This window comes from Pogoniulus pusillus, chromosome 6 (genome assembly GCF_015220805.1).
Source record: "Pogoniulus pusillus isolate bPogPus1 chromosome 6, bPogPus1.pri, whole genome shotgun sequence".
NCBI classification, from domain to species: domain Eukaryota; kingdom Metazoa; phylum Chordata; class Aves; order Piciformes; family Lybiidae; genus Pogoniulus; species Pogoniulus pusillus.
In genome coordinates, this window is record NC_087269.1 from 28717924 (window position 1) to 28730682 (window position 12759).

The window sequence follows — 12759 nt, forward strand, 5'->3', positions numbered from 1 at the left end:
ACTTTTTAAAGTTCACAGTATCACAGTATCAACAAGGTTGGAAAAGACCTCACAGATCATCAAGTCCAACCCTTTACCACAGAGCTCAAGGCTAGACCATGGCACCAAGTGCCACGTCCAATCCTGCCTTGAACAGCTCCAGGGACGGCGACTCCACCACCTCCCTGGGCAGCCCATTCCAGTGTCCAATGACTCTCAGTGAAGAACTTTCTCCTCAACTCCAGCCTAAATCTCCCCTGGCGCAGCTTGAGGCTGTGTCCTCTCGTTCTGGTGCTGGCCACCTGAGAGAAGAGAGCAACCTCCTCCTGGCCACAACCACCCCTCAGGTAGTTGTAGACAGCAATAAGGTCACCCCTGAGCCTCCTCTTCTCCAGGCCAAACAATCCCAGCTCCCTCAGCCTCTCCTCATAGGGCTGTGCTCAAGGCCTCTCACCAGCCTCGTCGCCCTTCTCTGGACACGCTCAAGCATCTCAACGTCCCTTTTAAACTGGGGGGCCCAGAACTGAACACAGTACTCAAGGTGTGGTCTAACCAGTGCAGAGTACAGGGGCAGAATGACCTCCCTGCTCCTGCTGACCACACCATTCCTGATGCAGGCCAGGATGCCACTGTCTCTCTTGGCCACCTGGGCACACTGCTGGCTCATGTTCAGGCGTGTATCAATCAGCACCCCCAGATCCCTCTCTGTCTGGCTGCTCTCCAGCCACTCCGACCCCAGCCTGTATCTCTGCATGGGGTTGTTGTGGCCAAAGTGCAGCACCCTGCACTTGGAGCTATTGAACCCCATCCCATTGGACTCTGCCCATCTGTCCAGGCGGTCAAGGTCCCGCTGCAGAGCCCTTCTCCCCTCCAGCCCAGCCACATCTGCCCCCAGCTTAGTGTCATCTGCAAACTTGCTGATGACTGACTCCATGCCCTCATCCAGATCATCTATGAAGATGTTAAAGAGGATGGGGCCCAGCACTGATCCCTGAGGGACACCACTAGTGACTGGCCGCCAGCTGGATGTGGCACCATTCACCACCACTCTCTGGGTCTGGCCCTCCAGCCAGTTCCTAACCCAGCACAGAGTGTTACCATCCAAGCCATGGGCTGACAGCTTAGCCAGCAGTTTGCTGTGGGGGACAGTGTCAAAGGCCTTGCTGAAGTCCAGATAGAGCACATCCACAGGCCTCCCCACATCCACCAAGCGGGTCACCTGATCATAGAAGGAGATCAGGTTGGAGAGGCAGCATCTGCCCTTCCTAAAACCATGTTGGCTGGACCTGAGCCCTTTGCCATCCCTCAGGTTCCTTCCAACCCAAACCATTTTGTGGTTCTAGGAAATGATTCAGCTTGCTCATCCCTAAACTAGCCTGGAGTTCACCACTGCTATTACATGATCAGGGACCTCTCCTGGTCCTGCTTCCCGCTGTGGGGCATGCCTGAGTGTGTGCTGAAGAGCTTCTTCCTCCTGTGCTTTGCAAACTGTGAGCCATTTCTGCAGTGCTGTGGGTGCAGAAGGCTTCTCTTTGCTGCTGCAGAGAGCTTTGAAAGGGGCAGGTGTGGAGCTCCTCCACTTTTCTCTGCTTTACTCGGCTTGGGTCAGGCCACACCTTGAGAGCTGTGTCCAGTTCTGGGCACCTCAATGCAAGAGAGATGTTCAGGTGCTGGAACATGTCCAGAGAATGGCAATGAAGCTGGTGAGGGACCTGGAGCACAGCCCTGTGGGGAGAGGCTGAGGGAGCTGGGGGTGTTTGGCCTGGAGGAGGCTCAGGGCTGACCTCATTGCTGTCTACAACTACTGCAAGGGAGGCTGTAGCCAGGTGGGGGTTGGTCTCTTCTCCCAGGCAAGCAGCAACAGAACAAGGGGACACAGGGCAAGGAAGCTGGGGAAGGGCCTGGAGAATAAATCTTATGAAGAGTGAGGGAGCTGGGGATGGTTAGTTTGAAAAGGAGGAGGCTGAGGAGAGACCTCATCACTGCCTACAGCTACCTGGAAGGAGGTTGTGGAGAGGTTGGTGCTGGTCTCTTCTCACAGGTAAATAGTGATAGAACAAGAGAGAATGGCCTCAAGCTGCAACTGGGTAGGTTTAGATTGGGCATTAGGAAACATTTTTTTGCCAGCAAGAGTGGTCAGGCATTGGAATGGGTTGCCCAGGGAAGTGGTGGAGTCACCAACCCTGGGTGTGTTTAAAAGTCATTTGGATGTGGTGCTTGGGGCTATGGTTTAGGGTGCACCTTGAAGAGCAGGGCTATCGGTTGGACTTGGTGAGGCTCTTTTCCAACCAGAATATACCTGTGGTTCTCCTCCCTTCCAGTGGTGCTTCAAGGGTCACTGCATCTGGAAGACCTCAGAGCAGCCCTACAGCCAGGATGGCAGCTGGAGCTCCTGGTCCAAGTTTGGCTCGTGCTCCAGGACCTGTGGGGGAGGCGTGCGCTCGCGCAGCCGGAGCTGCGACAACCCACCGTAGGTTTGGCCTCCGCTCCCCTCCTTTCACTGCCCCCTAGAACCGGGAGAGGAGAGAGACAGAGCTTCCTTGCTCTTCACCTCGTGTGCTCGCTTGTGTGGCTGAGGGAGCTGGGCTCGGTTAGTCTGGAGAAGAGGAGGCTGAGAGGGGACCTTACTGCCCTCTGCAGCTACCTAAAAGGAGGTTGCAGTGAGGCTGGAGCTGGTCTCTTCTCCCCAGTTACTAATGAGGAAATGGCCTCAAGTTGCATCAGGGGAGGTTTAGGTTGGCTGTTGAGAGGAAGTTGTTTCCTGAGCAGGTGGTCAGGCACTGGAACAGGCTGCCCAGGGAGGTGGTGGAGTTGCCATCCCTGGGGGTGTTTAAAAGAGGAGTGGATGTGGTGCTTGAGGCTATGGTCTGGTGATGAGGGCTGCTGGGATGAAGGCTGGACTGGCTGATGCTGGTGGTCCTTTCCAAGCAGAGCGATTCCTAGTGATGAGATGTTGTGCTGAGGGCTTTGGTTTAGTCAAGGACTTGTCAGTGTGAAACTAATGATTGGACTCAATGAGCTTGAAGGGCTTTGCCAATCTAAGACGTTCTGTGAATGGGGACAGGCTCTGCTCATTTGCTCCCTGGGATAGGACAAGGAGCAATGGGTGTAAGTTGCAGCAAAAGAGGTTCTGCCTCAACACAAGGGGGAACTTCTTTACTGTAAGGCTAACAGAGCACTGGAACAGGCTCCCCAGAGAGGTTGTGGAGCCTCCTTCTCTGGAGCCTTTCAAGGCCTGTCTGGATGTGTTCCTGTGTGCTCTGTGTTAGATAGTATTGTCCTGCTCTGGCAGGGGGGTTGGACTCAATGATCTCCTTGTGTCCCTTCCAACCCCTAACATCCTGTGAGCCTTTGATCCTGTGATCTGCTCCTGCATGAGCTGTGCCATGCATTTGGTCATATTTGAACAGCATCCCCCACTCCTGATGCTCTTTTAACTCACCCACTGTGTTTTCCAGCCCGGCGTACGGTGGCCGCCACTGCCCGGGAGCCACCTATGAGTACCAAGTGTGCAACACCGAGGAGTGCCCAGGGCCCTTCCAGGACTTCCGTGCCCAGCAGTGCTCCAAGCGCAACTCCTACTACACCCACCAGAGCAGCAAGCATTCCTGGCTTCCTTACGAGCATCATGATGGTGAGCAGCTCCTAGCAAAGGAGCAGCAGCCTAATTGCCTTCACCTCAGAGGAATACTGGATACTGGAATGGGCTGCCTGGGGAGGTGGTGGAGTCGCCGTCCCTGGAGCTGTTCAAGGCAGGATTGGACGTGGCACTTGGTGCCATGGTCTAGCCTTGAGCTCTGTGGTAAAGAGTTGGACTTGATGATCTATGAGGTCTCTTCCAACCTTGGTGATACTGTGATACTGTGAAGCTGTGCTGGTGGCTGTCACCATGGGATGGATGGAGGCTGTGCCAGCTGCCTGGGTATTGAATTGTGGAAAGCTTCAGAGATGGCAGTTAAAGCACAATAAGCTGACATCACATAGCCAGGTCTTTAAAATCAATCTCCTGAACATGGCCTCAGGTGGAAAAGCTCAGATGTTGCTCTAATTCCTGTGCTGCCTCAAAACACAACATGAGAAGATAAGCCTGTGTTGAAACCTTGCCCTTCTCCTCCTGTGCTAGTAAGAGAAGAACTCCTTGTAGGCTTAGGTGGGCAAGAAGGCCAAAAGCATCTTGGCTTCTATCAGCAATAGTGTGGCCAGCAGGACTAAGGCAGTGATTGTCCTCCTGTACTTGGCTCTGGTGGGGCTGTGCCTTGAATCTTGGGTTCAGTTTTGGGCTCCCCACTACAGGAAGGACAGAGGTGCTGGAGTGCATCCAGAGAAGGGCAAGGAGTCTGGTGAAGGGTCTAGAGAACAGGTCTGGTGAAGAGCAGCTGTGAGAACTTGGGGTGTTTAGCCTGGAGAAAAGGAGACTGAGGGGAGACCTTGTTGCTCTCTACAACTCCCTGAAAGGAGGTGGAGGTTGGTCTCCAGGTAACAAGTGATGGCACAAGAAGAAATGGCCACAAGTTGCACCAAGCAAGGTTTAGGATGGACATGAGAAAAAATGTCTTCCCTGAAAGAGTTGTCAGATGCTGAACCAGTCTGCCCAGGGTGGTGGTGGAGTCTCCATCCCTGAAGGGAATTCAAAGCTGAGAGGATGTGGTGCTGAGGGCCATAGTCTAGTGGTGACCTGGCAGTGCTGGGTTAACAGCTGGACTTGATGACCTTAGAGGTCTTTTCCAACCAAAGTGATGTTATAATTCTAATAATGGCAGCCAGAGAGAAATCCATTTTCAATACTCAAGAGGCTTTATCTCCACATGCTGTGTGCTTTGGCATGCAGAGGACTTGTTTGCCTTGGGGGTGGGGGAGAGACAGCGCCGGCTACTTGCTCCCGGAGCTTCAGTGGGCAGTGTGCCACTCCAGCCTGGCTGCGAGCCAGCTCCTGGCTTGGTGTTCCTCATGCACACAGCCAAGTGTCTGGCACAGCAGGGTCATGCTGTGTCTCCCTAGAGCTGCCTTCTGCTAATTTCCCAAGCGTGCTGGGCAAAAGTGCAGGTTCTTGGGCAGCAGAAAGGATGTGGCACAAGCCAGGCCCATGAGTAGCCTGGGCCTGGGAATTCTGGCTACAAGCCGAGATGAGTTTCTGTTTGCAGTCACCTCGGTGTATTCCCATAACCCCTCCTTTTTTTGCCCCCATTCAATTTTGCTGTAGATGCTCAGAAGTGTGAGCTGATCTGCCAGTCTGAGGGAACAGGAGACGTAGTCTTCATGAACCAGGTTGTCCATGATGGTACCCGCTGCAGCTACCGAGATCCCTACAGCGTCTGCGTCCGGGGCGAGTGTGTGGTGAGGAGCCGATGGCTGCTGCGGGGTTCTCCCTGTCCTATGCCTGTCCAGAAAAGAAGAGAGCTTGTTCAGCACCCTGATGGCCTCTCAGAACTTAAAGGGTCCTATAAGGAAGATGGAGACAATCTTTTGAGCAGGGCCTGCTGTGACAGGACAAGGAGTAGTGGTTTGAAACTAAGAGGGGAATTCAGACTAGAGAGAAGGGAGGAATGTTTTATGCTGAGGGTGGTGAGACACTGGCCTAGATTGCCCAGAGAGGTGGTAGAAGCTCTGAACAACCTGCTCTAGATGCAGATGTCCCTGAATATGTCCCTGCAGATGTCCCTGCTGACTGCAGGGGGGGTGGACTCCTCTCTCATCATACCCCACCTGGAGTATTGTGTACAGTTCTGGAGCCCTCAACACAAAAAAGACATGGAACTGTTGGAGTGAGTCTAGAGGAGGCCACCAAGATGCTCAGAGGGCTGCAGCAGCTCTGCTATGAGGACAGACCACGAGAGTTGGGGCTTTTCAGCCTGGAGAAGAGAAGGCTTTGAGGAGACCTTGTAGCAGCCTTCCAATATCTGAAGGGGGCCTACACGAAGGCTGGGGAAGAACTATTGGCAAGGTCTGGTAACGACAGAATGAGGGGCAATGGGTTCAAGCTGGAAGAGGGGAGATTTAGACTAGATGTTGGGAAGAAGTTCTTTACAGTGAGGGTGGTGAGGCACTAGAGCAGGTGGCCCAGAGAGGTTGTGGTTGGTCCCTCCCTGGAGGTGTTCAAAGCCAGGTTGGATGAGGTCTCGAGCGACCTATTCTAGTGGGAGGTGTCCCTGCCTATGGGAGGGGGTTGGAACTAGATGAACTTTGAGGCTCCTTCCAACCTAAACCATTCTGTGATTCTATCATTCTATCTTTAAGGATTCCTTCCAATCCAAACCATTCCATGATCTTCTTGACCCACTGCCCCCTTGGGGATGCATGTTTTAGCCTATGTGTGGCAAAGAGTCCTGGAGCATGGTGGGCTGCTGGGGTGGGCTGCAGGGGTGTAACCCCCTGCTTGTCTCTTCTTCCTCACGGGTGACAGCATGTTGGCTGTGACAAGGAGGTTGGCTCCCTGAAGCAGGATGACAAGTGTGGGGTCTGCGGCGGGGACAACTCCCACTGCCGGACGGTGAAGGGCACGCTGGCCAAGACCCCCAAGCAGCCAGGTGAGTCAGCTGGGTGGCTGTGGCAGTGCATTTGGTCAGGGTCACCTGGAGGAGGGCATAACAATGGTAAGAGGGCTGGAGCACCTCTAGCTGGGAAGGCAGGCTTGAGAGCTTTGGGGTTGCTCAGCCTGGAGAACAGAAGGCTCTGGGGAGACCTGGTGGCCTTTCAGGATTTAAAGGAGCTGATCAGAAAGCTGGGGACAGACTTTTGAGCAGAGCCTGCTGTAACAGGATGAGGCGTGATGGTTTGAAACTAAAAAGGGGAGATTCAGACTAGAGAGAAGAGAGCAATATTTTCCACTGAGGGTGGTGAGACACTGTCCCAGCTTGCCCAGAGAGGTGGTAGATGCTTCCCATTCCTGGAACCATGCCAGGTCAGGTTGGTTGAGGCTGTGAGCAGCCTGCTCTAGTTGCAGCTGTCCTTGCTGACTGCAGGGGAGGTTGGACTAGATGACCTTTAGAAGTCCCAGTCCAATCCAGTCTGTGATTCTATGATTCATATGTATGCCCAGGTGGAGCAAACCTACTCTTTCTCTTCCCTCCATCCTTGCTCCCTCCCTTTTGGCAGGTGTTTTGAAGATGTTTGAGATTCCAGCTGGGGCAAGGCACCTTCAGATAGAAGAGATGGAGCCAGCATCCCACAGCATCGGTGTGTACGCTGTAGTTCACCTCTCCCTTCACCTCTATCTCAGCTCTATTCTGACAATTCCCACCCAAAGGTTCTTCTTACTTGGGTCATTCCAGTCCTTCAAAGAGAAGTGCCATTGAAATACCTCCTTTCTCCTCCAGCTGTTAAGAATCAAGCCACAGGTAACTTCATCCTTGATGGCATGGGCAAAGAAGCCAAAAGCCAAGTATTCATTGCGATGGGCCTGGAGTGGGAATACAACATTGACCATGGCAAGGAGAGCCTGAAAACCAGTGGCCCTCTGCATGAGGCCATCAGTGTTTTGGTAAGCCTGGTTGACATATCCTCTGGGCACGTTGGGGACAATTGCTACCCAGTGCTGCAGAGAGGGAAGGTGTTCTGAGATGGGATGGAAGATGTGGTGTAGGGGAGTTAGTGACTGGGTTCCCTGGGTGCCCAGGGAAGGGTAGGACAGCACTCCAGTCCATCCCCATGGCCAGTGCTGGCTTTGGGTGTAGAGTGTAGTCCTGCAGGATTGTCCAGAGGCTGGGGTTGGGGTGTTTGGGCAGTAGTCTTCTCCACAGCTGCAGAGATCTGTTCCCAAAGGGCATAGGCTCTGTGTTCAGAGCCCACCTTACCGTGTTGGAGGTAGTAATGGGGTTGGTTTCTCCTACTTCTCTCTATTCCTTATCATGTGATCATTGTTTTCTTCTTTTTGCTTTGATGACCTCCTCTTGCCTTCCCTTTCCCATGGCACCCATCCTATGTCTCCTTCCCCACCTCCCTCTGTCCTCTCTCTTCCTGCAGGTCATGCCTCAGGAGGAGGAGGTGAGGAGCAGCCTGATGTACCGGTACATCATCCACGAAGACCTGCTGCCCATGATCGGAAACAACAACGTCCTGCTTGAGGAGATGGATTCCTACGAGTGGGCCCTCAAGAGCTGGTCTCAGTGCTCCAAGGCGTGTGGAGGAGGTAGCTTCCCCTTTTTAGAAGCCTACAGCATGTGCTTGGGCTTATTAGCATCATGGAATTGTTTTGGTTGGAAGACACCATCCTCGGCCAGCTGTTGTCCAGCACCCCCAGAGAATCATAGAAGGATTTAGATTGGAAAAGACCTCAGAGATCGTTGACCTCAGAGATCATTGACCTCAGGCCAGTGGTTTGAGATTCAACAGGACCAAGTGCAAGGTCCTGCACTTTGGCCACAGCAACCCCATGCAGCACTACAGACTAGGGGATGAGTGGCTGGAGAGCAGCCCAGCAGAGAGGGACCTGGGAGTGCTGTTGACAGCTGGCTGGGCATGAGCCAGAATTGTGCCCAGGTGGCACAGAAGGCCAGTGGCATCTTGGCCTGTATCAGGAATAGGGATGTAATTTTGCCCCTGTACATGGCACTGGTGAGACCTCACCTCAAGCACTGTGTGCAGCTCAGGGCCCCTCAAGTCAAGAAGGATACTGAGGTGCTGGAGTGGGTCCAAAGGAGAACAACATGACTGGTGAGGGAGCTGGAGGGGAAGACCGTTGAGAAGAGGTTGAGCGAGCTGGGAGTGTTCGGCCTGGAGAAGAGGAGACTTAGAGGGGACCTTATCACTCTCTACAACTACCTAAAAGGAAGCTGTAGCAGGTGGGAGCTAGGCTCTTCTCCCAGGCAACTGGAATAGAATCATAGAATCACAGAATCAGTCAGGGTTGGAAGGCACCACAAGGATCATCTAGTTCCAACCCCCTGCCACAGGCAGGAACACCTTACTCTACATCAGGCTATCCAGAGTGTCATCCAATCTGGCCTTAAACACCTCCAGGCATGGGGCTTCAACCACCTCCCTGGGCAACCCATTCCAGCCTTTCCCCACTCATGCTGAGCAACATCCTTCTCATGTCCAGTCTGAACCTACCCCTCTCCAGCTTTGCTCCACTCCCCCTAGTCCTGTCACATTCTGAGAGCCTAAAAAGTCCCTCCCCAGCTTTTTGGAGGCCCCTTTAGATACTGGAGTCCACAAGAAGGTCACCTTGCAGCCTCCTCTTCTCCAAGCTCCAACTCTTTCAGTCTGTCCTCACAGCAGAGCTGCTGCAGCCCTCTGAGCATCCTCGTGGCCCTTCTCTGGACACACTCCAGCACCTCCACATCCCTCTTGGAATGGGAGCTCCAGAACTGGATGCAGTACTGCAGGTGGGGTCTCAGCAGAGCACAGTAGAGAGGGAGAATCACCTCACTTGATCTGCTTGCCACACTTGTCCTGATGCAGCCCAGGCTTTGGTTGAGCTTATTGTCCACCAACTAGTGGCAGCACAAGAGGGCATGGTCTGAAGCTGCACCAGGGCAGGTTTAGATTGAATATTAGGAAGCACTTCCTCACAGAAGGGGTGATTAGGCACTGGGATGGACTGCCCAGGGTGGTGTTGCAGTCACCATCCCTGGAGGTCTTTAAGAAAAGATTGGATGTGGCACTTGGTGGCATGGTTTAGCTGATGTTGTGGGGTTAGGTCATGATCTCAGGTCTTTTCCAGCCTCAATGATTCCATGATTCTGTGATCATCTACTCCAACCTCCTCACCATGGGCAGGGACACCTTTCAACTTGATCAGGTTGCTCAAGGTTTCACCCAGCCTGGCCTTGAACACCCTCAGGGAGGAGGCATCCACAGCCTTACTGGGCAACCTGTTCCAGAACCTCACCATCTTGCAAAGGTTCAGTCTAACCTCACTCTTCCTCTCTCCCTCAGCTTCACACCATTCCCCCTTGTCCTGTCTGTAGACACCCTTATGAAAAGTCCCTCTGCAGCCTTCCTGTAGGCTCTGTTCAGGTATTGGAAGGCAGCTCTGAGGTGCCCCTGGAGTCTTCTCTTCTGCAGGCTGAACAAGCCCAGTTCCCTCAGCCTATCCTCATAGCAATGCTCGTTTTCCACTGGACAATTTCTACCCACTCTGACTCAAGCCTGCAGTGCTCATGTGACCCATGTGACCCAGCAACAGAACTAGGGGACAAAGTCTCAAGTGGTGCCGTGAGAGGTCTAGGCTGGATGTCAGGAGGAAGTTGTTGGCAGAGAGAGTGATTGGCATTGGAATGGGCTGCCCAGGGAGGTGGTGGAGTTGCCGTCCCTGGAGGTGTTCAAGAAAGGCCTGGATGAGGCACTTAGTGATTGGCCAGGGCTGGGTGCTAGGTTGGAGTGGCTGAGCTTGGAGGTCTCTTCCAACCTGCTTGATTCTGTGATTCAGCACTTGGCCTTGTTGCATCTTGCACAGTTGGCCTCCGCAAGCCTGGCAGAAGCCCTGCTTGGTGCCACCTGCGTGGTGACATCCCAGAGCATGCATCCCAGCAGGGGTGAAGAGGAGGGACCAGATGGAGAGCTGGTGGGACCTCTGCACCCATCTCCTCACCACCCATTCTCTGCCCCCCTCTCCAGGCATCCAGTACACCAAGTACGGCTGCCGGCGGAAGAGCGACAGCCGCATGGTGCACAGGAACTTCTGTGACAGCGGCAAGAAGCCGAAGCCCATCCGGCGGCGCTGTAACCTCCAGGAGTGCTCCCAGCCCATGTGAGTGCCCCTCGGCCCGCCCGAGGTCCTCTCATCCCCTCCTTGCCCTTAGCTGGGGCCGCTTCCCAGCCTGGGCGTCACCTCTTAACACCTTGGCCGTGTGCCGCCTTTGCCCTGGCAGGTGGGTGGCAGAGGAGTGGGGCGCCTGCAGCAGGTCCTGTGGCAAGCTGGGGGTGCAGGCGCGGGCAGTGCAGTGCGTGCAGCGCCTGCAGGATGGCACCAACCGCACCCTGCACACCAAGAACTGCCCCGGGCAGCGCCCCGAGGCGCGGCGGCCCTGTGCCCGCGCCCCCTGCCCCGCGCAGTGGCGGACAGGCGCCTGGTCCCAGGTGAGCTGCCAGGGGTGGGGTCGGCAGGAGCAGGGGTACTGGGGCTGGGGGTGACGGCCAGGAGGTCGTGGAGCGGGCTGGTCTTGCGGGGATGAGGGTGTGAGTGTCACTGAGGTTTGTGGGGAAGGTCAGAATGAGGCCGGGGATAGCATGAGAGCAGGAGAGGTGGTTGGGTGGAGAAGGAGCTCTGAGGTGGTGAGGGCTGGCATTTAGCCCAGCACTGCCAGGTCACCGCTGGGCCCTGGCCCTCGGCACCGCAGCTACACGGCTTTGAAAGCCCTTCCAGGATGGGGACTCCACCACTGCCCTGGGCAGCCCGGTGCAGGGTTTGACAACCCTGTCAGGGAGGAAATTGTTCCTGACGGCCAACCTAAACCTTGCCTGGTGCAACTTGAGGCCGTTTCCTCACTTGTAATTTGGGAGAAGGGACCAACCCTCTCCTCACTGCAGCCTCCTTCAGGGAGCTGTAGAGAGCAACAGCGAGCTTTCTCCTCAGCCTCCTCTTGTCCACACTAACCATCCCCAGTTCCCACAGCTGCTCCTCACCAGTCCTGTTTTCCAGACCCTTACCAACTTCCTTGCCCTTCTCTGGACCTCCTGCAGCACCTCAATGTCCCTCCTGTAGTGAGGGACCCAAAACTGAACCCAGTGCCCAAGCTGCATCCCAGTGCACCCCAGTGAAGAGCAGGATGGGTTTGGTGGAGAGCAAAAGCCCTTATTAGAACCAAAATCCACCCGAGGAGTTGTCACCTGCAATTCCCCATCTGAGGTGGCTCTCAAGATGTGCCAGCTGCCTCCACTACGTTCCTAAGTGTCCCTCTGTCTGTCTGCCTGCCTGTTTGTCTGTCTGCAGTGCTCAGCCAGCTGTGGGGAAGGCGTCCAGCAGCGGCAGGTTGTGTGCAAAGGCAGCGAGAGCGGCGGGCGCTGCGAGGGTGACAAGCCGGAGGCTGTCCAGGGCTGCCACGTGGCCCTGTGTCCAGGTGAGAGGATGAGGAGGTGGCACTTGGGGTGGGAGGCATGTGCCAACGCAGACCAACCTTCATCCATGCCTCCAGCCTGTCTCTGCTTCAGAGGGCTGCTGTCAAAGAAGGTTGGGGTGAACATGGCACAGCAATGTGTCCTTGTGGCCAAGAAGGCCAATGGGGTCCTGGGGTGTATGAGGAAGAGTGTGTCCAGCAGAGCAAGGGAGGTTCTCCTCCCCCTCTACTCTGCCCTGCTGAGACTTCATCTTGAATACTGTGTTCAGTTTTGGCTCCCCAGTTTAAAAGGGACAGGGATCTGCTGGAGAGGGTCCAGCAGAGGGCTAAGAGGATGATGAGGGCACTGGTGGGCACTGCCTGATGAGGAGAGGCTGAGGGACCTGGGGCTGTTTAGTCTGGAGAAGAGAAGACTTAGAGGGGATTTGATAAACGTTATCTGAAGGCTGGCCAGGTTGGGGGGGACAGGCTCTGCTCACTGCTCCCTGGGATAGGACAAGGAGCAATGGGTGTAAATAGCAGCAAAAGAGGTTCTGCCTCAACATAAGGGGGAACTTCTTTACTGTAAGGTCACAGAGCACTGGCACAGGCTCCCCAGAGAGGTTGTGGAATCTCCTTCTCTGGAGCCTTTCAAGGCCTGTCTGGATGTGTTCCTGTGTGCTCTGTGTTAGACTGTGTGGTCCTGCTCTGGCAGGGGGCTTGTACTTGATGATCTCCTTGGGTTCCTTCCAACCCCAAACATCCTGTGAGCCTGTGAACATCCCTGCTGCTGCTGGCAGAGAAG

General features: G+C 54.8%; 1 protein-coding gene across 3 annotated transcripts in view; it reads left to right on the forward strand.

Moving 5' to 3' along the window:
• ADAMTS14 (ADAM metallopeptidase with thrombospondin type 1 motif 14) overlaps positions 1 to 12759 on the forward strand; it is a 65153-nt gene that overhangs the window by 46206 nt on the left and 6188 nt on the right. For all 3 annotated transcript variants that reach the window (XM_064145054.1, XM_064145055.1, XM_064145056.1), the window contains 10 exons: positions 2301 to 2449; positions 3438 to 3613; positions 5180 to 5313; positions 6380 to 6503; positions 7072 to 7152; positions 7293 to 7456; positions 7939 to 8104; positions 10537 to 10669; positions 10791 to 10998; positions 11852 to 11978. In XM_064145054.1, the coding sequence (XP_064001124.1) occupies positions 2301 to 2449; positions 3438 to 3613; positions 5180 to 5313; positions 6380 to 6503; positions 7072 to 7152; positions 7293 to 7456; positions 7939 to 8104; positions 10537 to 10669; positions 10791 to 10998; positions 11852 to 11978 (1462 nt within the window). The remainder of the gene's footprint in view (positions 1 to 2300; positions 2450 to 3437; positions 3614 to 5179; positions 5314 to 6379; positions 6504 to 7071; positions 7153 to 7292; positions 7457 to 7938; positions 8105 to 10536; positions 10670 to 10790; positions 10999 to 11851; positions 11979 to 12759) is intronic.